Here is a 20,641-nt window from a genome sequence, read left to right on the forward strand (position 1 = left end):
TATTAAGTACCGCATATCAGCTTAAGAGGTATTATTGCAGCGATCACTCCTCATAGTGGGGTGCTAATTCAATACAGTACCTTACCTATACTTACTCATTGCCTCTAATGGATTATAGTCCTAATCTATAAACCATTTTCTATACTCAGTTGATGACTGATAACCCTTTCTCCAGGGAATCATCCCAGGAGATACTTGAGCCCCTGAGGAGCCCACGCAGTGGGCGAAACGCGTAGGGCAATTACAAGGTCTATTCTGTACATAAAAACATCTCATGTCTATTATACATTGGACTATATGAGTTGCATGTAGATTCCGGCTAATTACGACATGTTCAGGTTCGGAAAAAATGCATAGGTTTTTTGGAACATTAAAACCAAGAAACCCCCCCAAAAAAAGAGCTATCTTTTGGACGTAAAAGACATAATAAAGAAAACGTCCAAGATCGATACTGATCTTGAAGTGTTACTGTATGATACAATTTCACATTCCCTACCGGATAGTGGATTTTTTTTTTTTTTTTTTTTTGTGTGTCCATAAGGTTTTTAAGCAATATTTATTAAAAGTTAATTTTTATGAATTTATATTTTTGGGTCCTAAAAGTGAGCTTAATTAAGATTCTTTTATTACAAATATGGCAAAAGGGTTTTATTTACTTTTTTTTTAAAATAGTTAGTAAAACTTTATTGCTCTTATTTTTACTTTTTTTTTTAAAGTCCCCAGAGTGGACCACAACTGCTATACTTTGATCACTCCTGCAGTATGATGTAATGGTATAGCATTACATCATACTGCAATCAGGCAAGCAGCCTATCAAGCCACCCCATGGGCATCGCTTCATAGGCATTCTGCCATGACAGCCCTAGGGCCTTTCAGAAGGACCCCGGCTGCCATGACACTCTCACAGCTCACTGCGATCTTATCGCGGGGGGCCGTATGGGACGCCCGAACATCGTTTTGGGGGATTTAAATGCCTCTGTCAGAACCGACAGTGGCATTTAAAGGGTTAATAGATGGCTGATTGGTGCTATCGCCACCGGGTGTCAGCTGTAATAAACACCCGGCAGCCGCAATGTATGTAGCAACATCCACCTAGGATCTCCCTTCATACATAGATCGTCGATACAGGCTGTCAAAAAATCTTTTAACCCCCTTTCCCCTCTTTTTAAAATAAAAAAACAAACAAATTGGTATCGCCGCATCCATAACGACCTGCGCAATAAATGAACACACTGTTTATCCTGTACAGCAAAAACCGTATAAAACCCCAAATGCTCATTTTAAAACTTTTACTTCCCAAAAAACGCAAAAATGTTGTATGAACCTCCAAAATAGTACAAATAAAAGCTTGTCCGCAAAATGTAAGCCTCCACAGCGCTCCGTCCATGGAAAGTTATGGGACTTCGAAAACAGCGACACAAAGAAAAATAATAGTTTTTAAAAAAAAGGGGGGGGGGGGTTATAAGGGCTCCCACACACTTGCGATTGCGTTTTTTGTTAATGCGATTGTCAATGGGACTTTCTATTGTAAAAAAAAAAAAGCAACGTACGCAACTGCATTTTTGGTGCATTGCGTAGCGTTTTTAACATTAGAAAGTCCCATTGACAATCGCGTTAACAAAAAACGCAATCGCAAGTGTGTGGGAGCCCTTAAAGTGCAAAAGTGAAAAAATATTATGTGATGTTGCATTAGTCATGCTATAAAAAAGACAACAACAACAAAACCGTGGCAAAATTGAGGCATTTTTTTCCCTGTCCTCCAAAAAAATGTAGCCCCTTAAAGGGGTTGTCTCGCGGCAAGCATCCAAATTTTACCTTACCCCATTCCCCCTGTCACCCCCCCTGGCATAAAATAGCAAATTAAAGCGGTTTTTAAACCGCTTGCTACTCACCGATCCGACGAAATAAGGAGTTTAAAAAATCTTCTCCCTAAGATGGCCGCCGGTCCTTTCCCAGGGATGCACTGCGGTTTTCTCCCATGGTGCACCGCGGGTCTTCTCCCATGGTGCACCATGGGCTCTGTGCATTCCATTGCCGATTCCAGCCTCCTGATTGGCTGGAATCGGCACACGTGACGGGGCGGAGCTACGATGACGACGCGGTGACCAGCTCTCCGGCACGAGCGGCCCCATTCACCAGGCAGAAGACCGCACAGCGCAAGCGCGTCTAAAAAAGCAAGAAGCCAGCGAAATTAGACGGAGCCATGGAGACGTGGACGCCAGCAACGGAGCAGGTAAGTAAATAACTTTTGTATGGCTCATAATTAATGCACAATGTACATTACAAAGTGCATTAATATGGCCATACAGAAGTGTATAGACCCACTTGCTGCCGCGGGACAACCCCTTAAGCACACGGCCTTTTTTGGCGTTGAGGACCGAACGATTTTTGGTATTTTTTCATCTCCATTTTTCAAAAGCCATAAGTTCTTTATTTTTCCGTCGCTGCGGCCGTATAAGGGCTTGTTTTTTGCGTGACGAACTGTAGTTTTTATTGGTGCCATTTTTGGGTACATTGACTATATTGTAAAACTTAAATTTTTTTTTTATGATCGTAGGGAGAGAAAATTTTTTTAAAGCGTTAATTATGCAGCATAAATGATACATTTTTTCTGTGGCCCGTTACGGTTACAACGATACCAAAGTTCTTATTTCTTTTAGTTTTTTCCACAATAAAAACCCTTTTTTTGGAAATTATTATTTTTTTCTTAATCACTGCATTCAAAGCCCTATAACTTTATTTTTCCACGTACAGAGCTCTGTGGGGGCTTATTTTTTGTCGTGGAGACTATAGGGAAAAATAAGCATTTTACCTCAATTTTTTAGTTTTTTTTAAATGCTTTTTGCCGTGCAGGATGAAAAGTGTATTCAATTTATTGTAGGAGTCGTTATGGATACGATAATACTAAATATGTGGGATTTTTATTAACATTTTTTTAAACTAATTATGACACTATTTTTATGGGGTTTTTTTTACACTATTTATATCCCTGTAGGGGAATTGTACCATAACACCTATGATTGCTATTGCAGCATCCTGTAGGGTAACTTATGACATGGGGCATACGCTGAGGAGCTGGGAGGGTAAAGCTGCCACTTGTCACGGTGGCACTTACCAGACTCCTCCCCAGAGGAACATTACCAGGGATCAGGATATTACAGTTCATGGGATGAAACAGGAGTGTAGTCCAGGAGATAGCCTGGATGCGATGACCCAGTGGGATGGATGATCCGCTGACAGAGATAGGACATGAGAGTTTCTGGAGTGACAATGATGTTATACAGAGTTTCATCACTGGAGAATAATCTATAAAGTTCTCCTCAGCATTTAAGTAATCAAAAGTAAGGCAAAATTTGTGCAAGATCTTGAAGCTGGCCATCGGGAAAGTGTTAGGCCTCGGGCGTTTTCCCCATGCTCATCTAGCTCTTGAAGTTTTCCCGTTCCACAAGACCAACTGGACAGTTGACACATTGATAATCTCTTTGCCAGTAGAGATCTGGACTGATGAGTTCGCTCTTCCTGTGACAGAGCTGTGTAACCCAACTACAAGTGTTCCTCCAGAAATGAGGTTGGAGGATTATTGAAGGTTTGAGACCTATTTTGGTGATGGAGATCCATTGGGAGAATAAGTGATCAAGAGCTCCCAATTCATACTTCATAGAAGGCCACTACCAAAGCCTCATGGCTCATGTCAATTCTGTACCTGGAGTGCAAAACTTGATAGCATTTTCACCAACAGTAGAGACCCCCTTGTTTCTGGCATACCCAGCAGAGGCTGTGGAGGATGTATGGTCTGATTCCTTGAAGACTCTGAAATGTAGCCAGGAAGGAAGACAGAAAAAGCAGAATTGCTTCTTTTTGCTCCCAAATAAGTGATGCCCAGGCCAAAGCATCTCCCAAGAGCAAGAAAACCATGTAGACCATCTGAGATCAGTCAGAGCAAATTTACTAACGATACCGTTCAAAGTCTATGGTATGTTGTTGTTGTTAGCCATTTAGTCATTCATGACCCTCAGTGACTCTAAAGGCTGGCTCCCTCCATGTTTTTCGGTTTTGCTTCTTTCAGTTGTGCGATATCCATGCCAGTATCCACTCTGACAGTATCAGCCATTGTGTCCTTTGGCAGCCGGGTCTTCTTTTGCCACTGATCTAAGCATTATAAATTTTTCTAGCGACTCTGCTCGCATTACATGGCCAAAATATGTGAGTCTGAGTCCGGTCATCTTGCCCTCTAGTGATATATCGTGTCTTATACGATTCAGGACTTCTCTGTTTGTTCCTTTCACCGTCCAGGGCCTACGCAGCAGCTTTCGCCAGCACCACAGCTGAAACGCATCAATCCTCCTTCTATCAGCTTTTTTTGCAGTCCAGCTTTCACATCCATACATGGCTATGGAGAATACGGTGGTTTGCACTATCCTGCATTTAATTGCTATACCGATATCCCTACTTTTCCAGATTTTGTCCATATTTAGCATCGCGCTTCACCCCAATGCTGTTCTACATTTTATCTCTGGCATAGATTCTCCCATCTGTTGAATTTTCAAACCATTGACGATGATGTCTCGCACGCATTCTATGGCCTCGTTTGAAATGAATTTGGCCATTTTTAGCAGTCATCATACATAGTAAGATAGTATGTTAGGCTGAATGAAGACGATGTCCATCTAGATCAGCCTATTTCCACCCTCAAGTCGATTCAGAGGAAGGCAAAAACCCCAAGAGGCAGAAGCCAATTAGCCCATTTGGGGGAAAATTCTTTCCCGACTCCATAATGACAATCAGAATAATCCCTGGATCAACCTTTGATAGTTCCTACATGTCTGTAAGACCCGGAACTACAAACCCGCTGATCACCTAATGTCTATATCCTGTGATATTCTTCCGCTCTAGAAAGGCATCAAATTTTTTGACTTCTTTACATTCAGGCCCATTTTTTCACTTTCAGTTTTAATCTTCCATATCAGCTGCTTCAGACCGGCTTCTGTTTCTACAAGTCGGTTGTGTCATCAGCGTACCATCTATGTATGGTTGATATATCCTCAGAAGGCCTTAGGGTCATCTCCAAGAAGGCAAATCAAAGCCTTCAGAAATGTGTGCTCTACATGCAAGACTTACAAATACAAAGCGTATAATGTACTGTAAATACACTAGTTGACAAAAAAACTAAGTCACGCAGATAGAAATGTTGGATTGCTCCAAAACTCATCTGCAGACATGTAAAGGATTACGACTGTGGTCTGATTAAACACTGGGGCTTGCCAACAGAGGCCAGAAAAGTGCTTTTCCTGTTGCCCAATGAAAAGGTTTTTTGTGGTGAGCTCAGCGATATGTGCAGGACATCCTGCAGCCACATGTGTTCCTCTCATAGCGGCTTCCAGCAGGATAATGCTCGGCCGCACACACAAGGAGGTCACAGGAGCCCCCACAACATTGTCACACTTCTGTGGCTGCCTGGTCACCAGATTTATCGCCAATAGAACATGTATGGGACCATCTGGGACACCAACTTCTACAGCCTATGAGTTTGAATGATCTAAAGGCTCAGTAACAAAAAATGTTGAGCGATATGCTGCAGGATACCATACAGAACTTGTATGCCTCGATGCCCACCCATATTACATCTTTTAGCCAAGCTAGAGGCGGTACAGCAGGGCACTAGAGCCTCCATTCCCACCCATATCACATCTTCTATCCAAGCCAGAGGCGGTACAATAGGGCACTAGAGCCTCCAGGCTCGTCTGTATCACAAATTGTATCCAAGCTAGAGGTGACACAACAGGGTACTAGAGCCTCCATGCCCTCCCGTATCACATCTTGTATCCAAGCTAGAGGTGACACAAGAGGGTACTAGAGCCTCCATGCCCACCCGTATCACATCTTGTATCCAAGCTAGAGGCGGTACAACAGGGTACTAGAGCCTCCATACCCACCCGTATCACATCTTGTATCCAAGCTAGAGGTGGTACAACAGGGCACTAGAGCCTCCATGCTCGTCTGTATCACAACTTGTATCCAAGCTAGAGGTGACACAACAGGGTACTAGAGCCTCCATACCCACCGGTATCACATCTTGTATCCAAGTTAGAGGTGGTACAACAGGGTACTAGAACCTCCATGCTTGCCCGTATCACATCTTGTATCCAAGCTAGAGGCAGTACAGCAGGGTACTAGAGCCTCCATGTCTGCCTGTATCACATCTTATATCCAAGCTAGAGGTGGTACAACAGGGTACTAGAGCCTCCATGCCTCCCGTATCACATCTTGTACCCATGCTAGAGGTGGTACAACAGGGTACTAGAGCCTCCATGCCTCCCGTATCACATCTTGTACCCAAGCTAGAGGTGGTACAACAGGGCACTAGAGCCTCCATGCTCGTCTGTATCACAACTTGTATCCAAGATAGAGGTGACACAACAGGGTACTAGAGCCTCCATGCCCCCTGCATCACATCTTGTATCCAAGCTAGAGGTGGTACAACAGGGTACTAGAACCTCCATGCTCGCCTGTATCACATCTTGTATCCAAGCTAGAGGCGATACAACAGGGTACTAGAGCCTCCATGCCCCCTGCATCACATCTTGTATCCAAGCTAGAGGCGGTACAACAGGGTACTAGAGCCTCCATGCCTCCCATATCACATCTTGTACCTAAGCTAGAGGTGGTACAACAGGGTACTAGAGCCTCCATGCCTCCCGTATCACATCTTGTACCCAAGCTAGAGGTGGTACAACAGGGTACTAGAGCCTCCATGCCTCCCGTATCACATCTTGTACCCAAGCTAGAGGTGGTACAACCGGTGCTCTTTTCCTTTTAATTTATAGCTTTTACCCTTCCCTGGGGCTTTTACTTCTCCAGGGATTTCTCCTTGCTTAAGCTCTCTTTGGATATCCTTCAGGACAGGGTGTCTCCTTCATACAGCACTCTCTCTATATACACATTTGTGGCAAGCATGTCCGATCCAAGGAATTGACTACAATCAATCAGGCTCTTACTCTAGAGGCGCTATCCTAACAAGTTAAGATATGATACAGGTGGGCATGGAGGCTCTATTACCCTGTTGTACCGCCTCTAGCTTGGATACAAGATGTGACACAGGGGGGCATGGAGGCTCTAGTACCCTGTTGTACCACCTCTAGCTTGGATACATGATGTGATATGGGCAGGCATGGAGGCTCTAGTACCCTGCTGTACCGCCTCTAGCTTGGATACAAGATGTGACACAGGGGGACATGGAGGCTCTAGTACCCTGTTGTACTGCCTCTAGCTTGGATACGAGAATTGATATGCTATAAATGAAAAACAAACAAAAAAAAGGCGGCCTAACAGGTTACTGGAGCCTCCATGCCCACCCGTATTACATGTTGTATTCAAGCTAAAGGACAGTCCAACAGGGTACTGAAGGCTACATGCCCGCCCGTATCACATCTAGTATACAAGTTAGAGGTGGCCCAACACAGTACTAGAGCCTCCATGCCCTTATCACATCTTGTATCCAAGCTACGGGCGGTACAACAGGGTGCTAGAGCCTCCATACCCACCCGTATCACATCTTGTATCCAAGCTAGAGGAGGTACAACAGGGTACTAGAGCCTCCATGCCTCCCGTATCACATCTTGTACCCAAGCTAGAGGTGGTACAACAGGGCACTAGAGCCTCCATGCTCGTCTTTATCACAACTTGTATCCAAGATAGAGGTGACACAACAGGGTACTAGAGCCTCCATACCCACCCGTATCACATCTTGGATCCAAGCTAGAGGTGGTACAACAGGGTACTAGAACCTCCATACTCGCCTGTATCACATCTTGTACCCAAGCTAGAGGTGGTACAACAGGGCACTAGAGCCTCCATGCTCGTCTTTATCACAACTTGTATCCAAGATAGAGGTGACACAACAGGGTACTAGAGCCTCCATACCCACCCGTATCACATCTTGGATCCAAGCTAGAGGTGGTACAACAGGGTACTAGAACCTCCATACTCGCCTGTATCACATCTTGTATCCAAGCTAGAGGCGGTACAACAGGGTACTAGAACCTCCATACTCGCCCGTATCACATCTTGTATCCAAGCTAGAGGCGGTACAACAGGGTACTAGAGCCTCCATGCCTCCGATATCACATCTTGTACCTAAGCTAGAGGTGGTACAACAGGGTACTAGAGCCTCCATGCCTCCCGTATCACATCTTGTACCCAAGCTAGAGGTGGTACAACAGGGTACTAGAGCCTCCATGCCTCCCGTATCACATCTTGTACCCAAGCTAGAGGTGGTACAACCGGTGCTCTTTTCCTTTTAATTTATAGCTTTTACCCTTCCCTGGGGCTTTTACTTCTCCAGGGATTTCTCCTTGCTTAAGCTCTCCTTGGATATCCTTCAGGACAGGGTGTCTCCTTCATACAGCACTCTCTCTATATACACATTTGTGGCAAGCATGTCCGATCCAAGGAATTGACTACAATCAATCAGGCTCTTACTCTAGAGGCGCTATCCTAACAAGTTAAGATGTGATACGGGGGGCATGGAGGCTCTAGTACCCTGTTGTACCGCCTCTAGCTTGGATACAAGATGTGACACAGGGGGGCATGGAGGCTCTAGTACCCTGTTGTACTGCCTCTAGCTTGGATACGAGAATTGATATGCTATAAATGAAAAACAAACAAAAAAAAGGCGGCCTAACAGGTTACTGGAGCCTCCATGCCCACCCGTATTACATGTTGTATTCAAGCTAAAGGACAGTCCAACAGGGTACTGAAGGCTACATGCCCGCCCGTATCACATCTAGTATACAAGTTAGAGGTGGCCCAACACAGTACTAGAGCCTCCATGCCCTTATCACATCTTGTATCCAAGCTACGGGCGGTACAACAGGGTGCTAGAGCCTCCATGCCCACCCGTATCACATCTTGTATCCAAGCTAGAGGAGGTACAACAGGGTACTAGAGCCTCCATGCCAGTCCATATCACATCTTGTATTTAAGCTAGAGGCGGTACAACAGGGTACTAGAGCCTCCATGCCCACCCGTATCACATCTTGTATCCAAGCTAGAGGAGGTACAACAGGGTACTAGAGCCTCCATGCCAGTCCATATCACATCTTGTACCCAAGCTAGAGGCAGTACAACAGGGTACTAGAGCCTCCATGCCTGCCCATATCACATCTTGTATCCAAGCTAGAGGCGGTACAACAGGGTACTAGAGTCTCCATGCCTGCCCATATCACATCTTGTATTTAAGCTAGAGGCAGTATAACGGTACTAGAGCCTCCTGTTTATTGTACAGTTTTCCCCAATGAACGTACCTAATATTGGACTCACTTCCATATATCATAACTACTTTCACAAATATAGAGTTTCATCTGATGCCAACAACTCCCTGATGCAGCATTTTTCAGTCATTGAGTGTACAGTAGTCAGAAGTACAATCATAAGGAGCATTTTCATGAAAATAGTATTTTATTGGATGTATTGGAATAGATTTCTTGGTTACATTCACTCTGTTCTGCCAAACTGGACACTCCATACACCGCTTTAGGTGAAGAGGGGATTCTGGTTTTGAAACAGTGCCAACAGTCCGCTGTCAGGAGCAGAATCCTTAATAATCTTCTGAACCTGGACAACAAAGAGAAGAGGACATGTGATTGACAGAGAGTAAATCACAAATGGGCTTAAAGGAGTAGATATTAAAGGGGTTTTGTCACTTTGTACTATTGTTGAACTATCCTCGGGATAGGTCATCAATAGTAGATTAGCGGGGAGCCGCTGCTCGAGTTTCCCGACAATCAGCAGATTCCCGATGCCGGTGTCTCTACGTACGGTGCAGGAAGCACTGACCATAGCACAGTGGCCCGGGATGGTATTGCACTGAATTCAATGGCAGCTGCCCCTGCAATACCAACCGGGGAATAAGCTGATCAGAGGGGATCTCCAGCGGCAGATCCCCGCTGATCTTTTATTGCTGAGCTATCCAGAGGATAGGTCATCAAGAGAGCAAAACGTTAAAGAGGTGTTGCCATTTTGACGAAACATGGATGCAATGGGAACAGCGGTCTATATGGAGGTGACCGGGAGGATGGAAACAGGCAAGTGTAGTAAGAAACACATGCTTCAGCACTTGTACACATTTAACATATGCATAAAACTGCACAAGTGTCGCTTATACTAAGGCATGAAATTCAAGGTTCCTATAGCACATTTAGATCAAAATATGTGGACCCATCTGCCACGTCCAGATGAACATTAATGGATGAGTTTCTAGCTCCACAGACTGGAAACTGCATTTGTGGTTGGTTATGCAGTTTCCAAACCTCTAATAACAGTCAATGGGAGTTACGCCAACAGCATCGCACAGATAGCTATGCTGTTTATGTATCTTGCTATGCTTTACGGTTTGTAGAAATTGCATTGACTTCTATGAGAGTTATGGAATCAGAATAGCAAAGCTCGCTCAGCTGTTTCCGTAATCCTAACCACGGCACAGGTCACGCCCCCAAACATGACGGTATGGACCTGCGACTTTGTTATCTAATAGAAGTCAAAGTGGTCACCTTGGGACTCACCTGCGGTGACAACCTCGACTCGCAGATCAGAAGAAATCCAGTGTTTTGTGATCTGTGGGTCGTGGTACCTTGCGAGTGCAATGGGATCAAATTGACTTCTATTAGATTGCGAGGCTGAAGGGCTACACTGGGATCTCTGGATTTTGATGTGGATTCACCGTGGATTTCACTCCTTCCATTGAGGAGGTGAAATCCACACCTTTTAGCGTGATTTGCTGTGGATTTTCCGCTGCAGACAATCCGCTGCGTGTGAACATGCCCTAGTTTCAGTGATATTCTCTGTCCGGATACGTTATTTGTCTTGGTGCCAGTGTCAATAGAAAGCAGGGCAACGTACAACACAATAGTGGGGTGATGATGGACTCCCATAGTAGCAGGGGCCGGACAAAGGCCACCCGGGCACCAATCACTGAATGCCTAACAGACAATACTACGAAGGCAGCTGTCCACATGTTGATGCTTATGTTCGCACATAAACAATAGACAAAACGAACACTTTCCATGTGACGTGCCGGGATGTCACTCTGAGCCGATACAAAGGGTACTTACCTCCTTGAATTTAGGATGTGCGGAATCCTGTAGTAATTGTAGGATCGCTCCTTCACTGGTGGTTAGAAAGGCTCCGCTCTGCTTCATCCTGGAGAGGGCTACAAGGCGGTCTACCTGACTAATGCAAAAAGAATCCCTTTAAATGCCATTCTAACCTTTGTGATTGAAGACAAATCCAACTATTTAACCAAAAGTAACAATTTAAAGGGAAGCGGTCACATTGTACATTGTGTCTGATCTGCAGGCCGCATGTTATGGAGCTGAGCAGATTGATACAGAACGCTTTGGGTAAAGATTCAGTAAAAACTGACCTTTATTGTTCTAATACTCTGCTCATTTTGGATTTAGGAGTCCAGTGGGCGGTCCTATCAGAGATTGACAGCCTTCTCTGTATCAGTGTACATAAGGATAGCTGTCATTTAATGATAGGAGTCCAGTAAGTAAGTCAAGTAAGACTTGGGCCTCCCTCACACAGGGCGTTTTGTACAGCGTTTAGCGCTGCCTTTTCAGCCTCCTGATTGGCTGGAATCGGCACACGTGACGGGGCGGAGCTACGCGATGACACGTAGAAGGGGGCGGAGCCAGAAGGCCGCTGCTGCCGGACAGACCCGAAGGCAGAAGACCCTAATCGGGAGATTAGACGCTGAAATTAGACAGAGCCATGGAGACGGGGACGCCAGCACAGGGAAGGTAAGTGAATAACTTCTGTATGGCTCATATTTAATGCACGATGTATATTACAAAGTGCATTAATATGGCCATACAGAAGTGTATAGACCCACTTGCTGCCGCGGGACAACCCCTTTAACCGCTCACCAATTTTTGGGGGAAGGGCTTGCAATAGAAGCCCTACTCCGAAAATCAGTCCAAGCTACACTAGATAGAGAAAAAAAAAGTAATACTCACCTAGCCACTGCAGTCCGGGTCGTGGCCGCTGGTCTCTGCCGCTGATCCGGGCTTCCCCTGCACTCTCAAGTCTATTGCCGTAGGCCAGGTTTGAGAGCCCCGCCTCGAGCAATAGATTGCTGTGATTGGGCATCGAACCAGTGTCGAGAACCAATCACAGCAATCTATTGCTGAAGGTGGGGTTCTCAAACCTGGCCTACAGCAATAGACTTGAGTGCAGGGGAAGCCCGGATCAGCGTCAGAGACCAGCGGCTGCGACCCGGACCGCAGCGGCTAGGTGAGTATTGCTTTTTTTTTTCAGCATCCTTGGCTGAAAACGCAGCCAAAACGCTGGCATAAAGAATGCCAGCGGAATCTGCAGTAAATGCAGCGTTGAAAAACGCTGCGTTTCTGCAAACGCCCTGTGTGAGGGAGGCCTTAGGGTGGTCCTAAGTCTTGAAGGAGCAGAGATTTAGAGCAATAAAAGTCAAGTCATACAGAATCTTTTCCCTACAAAACTATATATCAATCCGTGCAGCAGGTCCGGCTCTATACCATGCTGCCTGCAGATCAAACTGTATTTTGAACCGGACAGGTGCCCTTTAAATCTACATAGAAAGTTATCAAGCTGTGCAGAGCTGTTTCTGCCAACTATGACTTATTTCATGGTGTTTTCTCCACTGCCTTTTTTATAGGGGTCGCCCAGTCCTACTTTCCCATCCTATCTGACATCAGGCATGGAAAGACTCAACTGCAAGAACCGTCCAGCGACCGATCCTGCATGAGCTCCATTAGGTAAAACACTGAGCCGCGAGGCCTCGGCAGCGGTCCGGCCCAGAGTGCAGTTGCATCTCTCCATGCCTGATTAGGAAAGAAGAAGGCGATGAGATGAGCAAGCGCTCCTTCAGGCCCTGGTAGGAGAAAAAACTAACTGATTGATTGGGGGTGTGAAAACTTTAAGTACCAGACCCCTGGGGTCCCGGGAAGCCCATGTAGGAGCGCAGCCCCAGCATCCTGCTCCCTGCCATTTCATGCAGCTCTGTGCTTCGAAAGAGTGCGGTAACTTCAAAAACACGACCGTAGCTGCGATTTATCTCACGCTAAAGCCAATTCTTGTACTGAGACACCCATGACTGTAGGGCCATTACATGTAGATGTTTCTCCGCTGCTCAGTGATACAAGTTTTGCGCTCTTTCCCGCTGGAGTCTCATCTTTCTGTTCCTCTTAGACACAATGGCGCTGGAACTGGCCATCTGCTGTTATAGCCCATTCGTGCGGAGGAACGGCGAGTTGTGCGTTCGGACACATTAGTTGGAGCTCCAGCGTTGTATTCGGCTGACTGTGTGCAGCCCAACGGTCAGAACGATTCCTGACATCCGCCTCCGACCCCTTTTTTCTGTCCCCTTTCACTGGATGATTTTCCTTGATCACTCTATTGTCAGTATACCACACTGTTACACGAGAAAACCCCACACAGTAGTCCAGCACTGATGACCGGCCTCGTTGGAACTCACTCCGATCGCTGGATTCTCCCATCTGATGTGGATTCACACCGAAACTGATTCACAAAAAACTTCTCACGTGATTTTATGCCGCACTCCGGGGGTCACTGGGAGAATTACCATACAGGGGAGCGCCAACAGTGAGAGGGTCCGGAGCTTTAACCTTTGACTGTGGAGTCTCACAGACCCCTCCCCATTTTAGATTGCTGAGAATCGCGTACTTCCCCCGTCCGCTCGCGGCTGAACGGCTCAGAAGCTTTTGTTTTAGTTACGAAAAGACCGCTAGGAGAGGAGGTCGTCAACTAAGACTGGAGAGGAGGTCGTCAACTAAGACTGGAGAGGAGGTCGTCAACTAAGACTGGAGAGGAGGTCGTCAACTAAGACTGGAGAGGAGGTCGTCAACTAAGACTGGAGAGGAGGTCGTCAACTAAGACTGGAGAGTTCCTGTAGATCTTTATTCTGTAACATTACCAAAACAATATATAAATAAAAGTTCATTATTTCTACATGTTTATTAATTATTTATAACGTGACAATTAATAAAAACAAGTTATTGTAAACATCAGTCATTAGTGCGAAAAAAGTCAGCCACGATATATAGGAGCCTGTGAGACCCGCGTCCACAAATATCAGGTCCGCACTGTAGGGTTAATAAAGGGCTGGGGCTCTGATAAAGGAACCATTCAATGCCTGTATAGTGATGGATCAGAAAGGCGAGACTCCAGCGGGTAAAGGAGCGCAAAACTTGTATCACGGAGCAGCGGAACAACATCTCCTGTCAGATGGATCCAGATTTATGTCGCACCGTGCTGATGGGAGGGCAGAATTTGGCGCAAGCCTTAGATGTAACATTCTACATTACCGTGTGTGCTGCCATATAAAAGAATGCCCATATAATCTTCCCTCCCTGAACAGCAGATGGAACCTCCCAAAAATACACTTTATTAACACTGAATATCCCGTTCATTATAATGCAGACTTTTTGTTTCATTAGACCGCAGTCACCAGAGAGGTAAGCCGATTAGAAAGCCTCTGACAGTGAAGGAGATAAGTCTGCAGTCATGAGGCTACAGCTTACACCAGCTTTACCTGCGGGACGAGCAAGCATCAGCTACAATATGGACGTCAAAGCCTTTATCCAGCAGGTCCAGTGTGGTGCTCTGCAAGAAAACCAACAAAAATCATTAAAGGGGTCGTCCATTTGTAAATTATTGATGGCCTGTCCTCAGGATAGGTCATCAATAGTAGATGGGTGGGAGTCTGTCGCTCAGGACCTATGCTGATCAATAGTTCACCTGGTTGGTGTGCTTGTATACGGAGCTTATTTGTGCAGGAAGCTGACAACTCCGTTCACACTTCAGTGGCCAGGCTCGGTATTACAGGCAAAGTTCCCATTCACGTTGATGTCTGCACTACCAAGCCTGGCCACTGAAGTCAGAACGGAGCTGTCTACTTCCTGCAGAAATCAGCTCAGCATATGAATGCACCAGCCTGGCAAAAAGTTGATTGGTGAGGGAGCCAAACAATGCCCCCCGCAGATGCATGATCAACCAGCATTCAATCTCCTCCTTATTCCTTTATATAATTTGATTATTAGGCGGCCATCTTGATGTGAACAGCAGTATGGAGCTTTGCTTTACAGCAACCTTATGGGTTATTCACATAGTGGATAGGAGCTAACCCACTGACATCTATACAAGAGTGTTGTGGTCATAGTTTGTCACTGTGCAGTGAGAGGAGGAGGTGAGCTGTGACATGACCTATTGTGAATGGTGGATCTCGTGTTATCTATATATAGGCGTCTCCTCTCAGTGTAATCTTACCTGTGATGATGATGAGATGACGAAGTGACCTCCACAGAACAGGAAGTGAGTAGTAAAGATAAAAAAAGGAGGTGTAGAGCCAATGAAAAGGTAAAAAAAAAATAACCACAATTTTTAAAAATCTGATTTATACAAGAGGTCATTTTCTGATGACCTTTAGGGTGAATGCCCACGGCCGGATTTCTGCCGCGTTTCCTGCAGCGGAGTTCTGCAGGCATTAGGTTCTATTGAACCCAAAGCCTTCCTGCCAGCTAATGCCGACACGCGGAATTTTACAGCGGATTTCCGCAGCGGCAAATAAATCGCGGCATGTTCTATTTTCTGCAGATTTACGCCGCGGGAAGTCTCAATTAATATAGTATTAATAGAGGCCGCTGAAAAATGCGCGTTTTTCTGCGGCCGCGTTTTGTTTACCAACGCGGTACTCCTGCGGCATAAATCCGCGGGCGTATCCCACGACGGTCATGGGCATGGGCCTTACGGTCTGATAAAACATTCTTGGGCTCAGCCTGTTCATACATGTTTTTTTATCTCCATCGTTACCCAATCAGCGGTTTGAGTATACCGCCATCTGGATTTCCGCATGAGGGGATTCGTCTTTGAGTCAGGCATACTTAATGCCGCCAGCATGTGCTGTACTACTTCGCCCCGTCACACATACCGCCCGTCGGTTGTGGGCTGCATTGACCCTTCCACGCTGCAGATGATATACAGCCTGTATAAATACCATGATGCACGCTTGCGTCTCGATGCCACACAGGATAACGGAGCGCCGCTCGGGGACGGCCTGCAGTTCGCGCTCCACTTCCGGGGTCAGCATGTTGAAGCAGGTTTTAGAGTACTTCTTGATACCGTCGGCTCCAAGTTCGGGCACGGTAGGGCCGAGGCCTTTAGGGTACTGCTCCGTTATAACAACCGGGATCTCCAAGATCTTAGCGGTCTGTCAATAAAAGAGAGATGCGATGTCGTTAACCCCTTAGTGACGTATTTTGGTCCTCTGGGCGCAACCATTTAAAAAAAATTCTCAGCTCTACTTTTCAAAAGCCGTAACGGTTTTACTTTCCGGTCGCCGTATGAGGCCGCTCTCACACAAGCGTTTAGTTAACCGTGGCATTTTACCGCGATCTTGAGCGGCGTTTTCGAACGCACGTCACGGTGTTTGGCAGCGCTCTTTAACGCACCCATCATTGTGACCAACCTGGTTTATTTGTCTGTTCCTATGATGGAATAGAAAAATGGAAATGCCAAGACAGGTGCGAACCCAGACCTCTACAAACATGTCACAAGGCCTAACAGGTCCTCCGTAAACAGGGACTTACCACCACAACCATGTATCCACTATTCACAGTATTAGGGATAAACTACCTGGACCCCCAGTGATCCCAAGAACGGCACCCCAAATGCTAATGTCTCAGGGGTGCGCATGCGTAACCAGCACTCCATTCACTTCTATGGGACAGATGAAGATTGATGGGGTCTGCAATCTCCCTGCATCCCATACAAGTGAATGGAGTAGTGGTAGTCATGTACACTAACCACTGCTCCATTCACATGAGGCATTTGAGGAAACCGCTTTCGGGATCGCTTGGGGTCCCATCGGTCGGTGGCCCCGTGATCAGACACTTAACCTCTATTCTGTGGGGAGAGAATAATCGTCTTTGGTGGTAAAACCCCTTTAAAGGGAACTTGTCAGCAACCATAAACTACGTCACGGTGCTTATAGTTTAGGAAACGAGGAGCCGTGCGTCGTCCTTACCTGGTCCCTCGTTCCTGCGGTGTCCCCCGCAATGTTAGCATGCCAAGTAGCTATACTATTTCTGTATGTGCTCCTCCCATAGAGATGAATGGAAGAAGCGCGCGCGGAAAGAGTCAAACTGCTGGCGCATGCTGACATTGCCGGGGGACACAGCAGGAACGAGGGACCGGGTGAGTATGAGACACAACTCTCCAGACTCCCCGTCACCCAAACTGCACTCACTGTCAAAAAGAATCACTACCCGAGAAGTAGTCGGAATGGATTAAAGGTTTGTGAGTGATTGGAGCTAGTGGTGCTTATCGGACGATCAGACGCTGCTCTCTACTGGTGGTCTGTAGGGGATCCTGAGCCCGGTCGCTTTGTGTGCCCTCACACATCCACTGGTCCCAACACCTCCTAACAGTCAGGTCAGACGCTCCTCTCTACTGGTGGTCTGTCAGGGGTCCTGAGCCTGGTCACCTTGTGTGCCCTCACACATCCACTAGTCCCAACACCCCCTAACAGTCAAGTCAGACGCTCCTCTCTACTGGTGGTCTGTAGGGGGCATCCTGAGCCCAGTCACCTTGTGTGCCCTCACACCCCCACTGGTTCCAACACCTCCTAACAGTCTGGTCAGACGCTCCTCTCTACTGGTGGTCTGTTGGGGGTCCTGAGCCTGGTCACCTTGTGTGCCCTCCCACATCCACTGGTCCTAACACCTCCTAACAGTCTGGTCAGACACTCCTCTCTACTGATGGTCTGTAGGGGGCGTCCTGAGCTCGGTCACCTTGTGTGCCTCCATCCACTGGTTCCAACACCTCCTAACAGTCTGGTCAGACGCTCCTCTCTACTGGTGGTCTGTAGGGGATCCTGAGCCTGGTCACCTTGTGTGCCCTCACACATCCACTAGTCCCAACACCCCCTAACAGTCAGGTCAGACGCTCCTCTCTACTGGTGGTCTGTCGGGGGTCCTGAGCCCGGTCACCTTGTGTGCCCTCACACATCCACTAGTCCCAACACCCCCTAACAGTCAGGTCAGACGCTCCTCTCTACTGCCGGTCTGTCGGGGGTCCTGAGCCCCGTCACTTTGTGTGCCCCCATCCACTGGTCCCAACACCTCCTAGCAGTCTGGTCAGACACTCCGCTCTACTCTTGGTCTGTAGAGGGGGTCCTGAGCCCGGTCACCTTCTGTGCCCCCATCCACTGGTCCCAACACCCCCTAACAGTCAGGTCAGACGCTCCTCTCTACTGGTGGCCTGTAGGGGGCATCCTGGGCCCAGTCACCTTGTGTGCCCTCACACCCCCACTGGTTCCAACACCTCCTAACAGTCTGGTCAGACGCTCCTCTCTACTGGTGGTCTGTCGGGGGTCCTGAGCCCGGTCACCTTGTGTGCCCTCACACATCCACTGGTCCTAACACCTCCTAACAGTCTGGTCAGACGCTCCTCTCTACTGGTGGTCTGTAGGGGGCATCCTGGGCCCAGTCACCTTGTGTGCCCTCACACCCCCACTGGTTCCAACACCTCCTAACAGTCTGGTCAGACGCTCCTCTCTACTGGTGGTCTGTCGGGGGTCCTGAGCCCGGTCACCTTGTGTGCCCTCACACATCCACTGGTCCTAACACCTCCTAACAGTCTGGTCAGAATGGACGGTGGGGGACAATTTGTCGAGACGACCATCCAGCTTCTCACATCCCAATAATGCGCCCCTCTCAGACTCTGGTAACGGGGTGAAATCTCTTCTCTGCATTGTAGAGCCGTCTAGTGGTCAACAAGCTCTACAAGCGGAAGAAGAGGTCACTACACACAAGGAGCCTCCGAGAGCCTCTTATAGGCCAAGGGGGGAACCGCTTTTACGGTCTCAGGTGACAAGACCGTTCATCTAATCACCACAACTCTCATCATTTACAGATCGGCCTGAGATGGAACCGCAGGACGACAACATCTAATGGGGGCTTTTTTTTGACAAAGAGTGTATAAGCACCATAAGTTAGTTTTTGGCGCTTATAGTTCCTGATAGGTTCCCTTTAACCTCTCGATGCTGTTGGGTGTGCATGTCGAGGTTTGTATGGAGTGGCATTGGGAGACAATCCCACTGTATACGGGGCGTATGCTGGCTGTTACCGATAGCTGACACCTGCTGATAACAGCTACTATCAGCGCTCACGCTGATCACAGCTGTTATCCAAATCCCTGAACAGAGTTTGTGGGTCCTGAATGACACCCCCATGAGGAGATCGCTGGATGTTGTTTGGTTGCCATGGCAGCTGGAGGCCTTCTGAGAGCCCCCAGGGCTGCCATGAATGAATGCCCATCGAGGCTTGCCCGTGGCAGGTCTTGATAGGCTTCCCAGCAAAATGTGGTACAACGTAATCTGGTATTGCAGTACACTGTATAAGCAATCAAATGATCACAGGATCAAGTCCCTTATGGGGACTAAAAAATTAAGGTAAGAATGAGTAAAAAAAAGTTTTATCAGGGCTCCTTCACACTGGCTGAGTCACGGCCCGATATCACTTTCCACCATGTGAAGACAGCCTCGCATCACTGCAGGGATGAGGGGAATCCCCACTGCGGCTGTCACCGTTGTGGCAGAGGATCGCGGAGTTCTCTCATTGATTTCAATGATGTCGGCGCTGCTGCCGACGGCCCTACTGGAAACGATGGGCGATATCACAAAAAGAATTAGCATGCCGCAATTTGTTTCCTTCATCGTATCACGGTGCCACGCAGGAAAACATCGCTTATGTGAATGAACCCATTCCAAAGAATGGGTTTCGTATTTGTGCGAGATTTGTGTGTCTCGCAAGGCATAAATCTCACACGATTTTCCCGCCAGTGTGAAGGCCCGCTTAATTAGAAAGAAAAATGAAAAGTAGAAGAAGTTAAAATAAACCTTTTCCCATATTTATAATTTAAAAAAATCTGATTAAAAAAACAAACACATATTTGGTATCGCTGCTTCCCTACAAGTCGGATCAAAGTAACGCAGTGTTCCTGCATAGCGGAAGATGTCAGAAATAAGATACACAATGGCAGAAATGCGCCTTTTGGTCATCCAGTCTCCAGAAAAACTGTAATAAAAAGTGATCAAAAAGTCGTATGCACTCCAAAAAGGTACCAATAGAAACCACTGGACGTCCCACAAAAACATCCCTCGCACAACTACATTGAGGAAAGATAAAAAAGTTACGGCGGTCAGAAGATGGCAGAATATATATGAATTTTTTTTTTTCACAAGATCTTTTTTTTTTTTTTTGAAGTAGAACAGAAAAAAAATTGGTATCGTAGTAATTAGTGATGAGCGAGCGCCCAAGTGCTCGGGTCCTCGTTATTGGAGTCGAGCTTTTCCTAACATTCGAGAGCTCTACTTGAGTAACGAACCCCATTGACTACGATGGGAGACTGGAGCATTTTTGTATGTGGGCCGCCGGGTGCCGAGCTTTTTAAAAAAACTTTCTCTCTCTCTCTCTGGGGCGGGGTCGAACACAGCTTCATGCTCGTTCGAGTAACGAGCACCATCGAGTACGCTAATACTCGAACGAGCATCAAGCTGGGCAGAGTATGTTCGCTCAGCTCTAGTAGTAAT

At 46.9% G+C, this 20,641-nt stretch overlaps 1 protein-coding gene across 4 annotated transcripts in view; it reads right to left on the minus strand.

Annotated features, from left to right (window-relative positions):
- Nucleotides 1-9,437: 9,437 nt before the first annotated feature.
- ISOC2 (isochorismatase domain containing 2) overlaps nt 9,438-20,641 on the minus strand; it is a 28,590-nt gene continuing 17,386 nt past the window's right edge. For all 4 annotated transcript variants that reach the window (XM_066606196.1, XM_066606199.1, XM_066606197.1 and 1 more), the window contains exons 3-6: nt 16,046-16,258; nt 14,585-14,655; nt 11,109-11,226; nt 9,438-9,612 (exon numbers count right to left, since the gene is read on the minus strand). In XM_066606196.1, the coding sequence (XP_066462293.1) occupies nt 9,532-9,612; nt 11,109-11,226; nt 14,585-14,655; nt 16,046-16,258 (483 nt within the window). In that variant the 3' untranslated portion in view covers nt 9,438-9,531. The remainder of the gene's footprint in view (nt 9,613-11,108; nt 11,227-14,584; nt 14,656-16,045; nt 16,259-20,641) is intronic.

Source organism: Eleutherodactylus coqui, chromosome 6, assembly GCF_035609145.1.
Source record: "Eleutherodactylus coqui strain aEleCoq1 chromosome 6, aEleCoq1.hap1, whole genome shotgun sequence".
Lineage (NCBI taxonomy): Eukaryota > Metazoa > Chordata > Amphibia > Anura > Eleutherodactylidae > Eleutherodactylus > Eleutherodactylus coqui.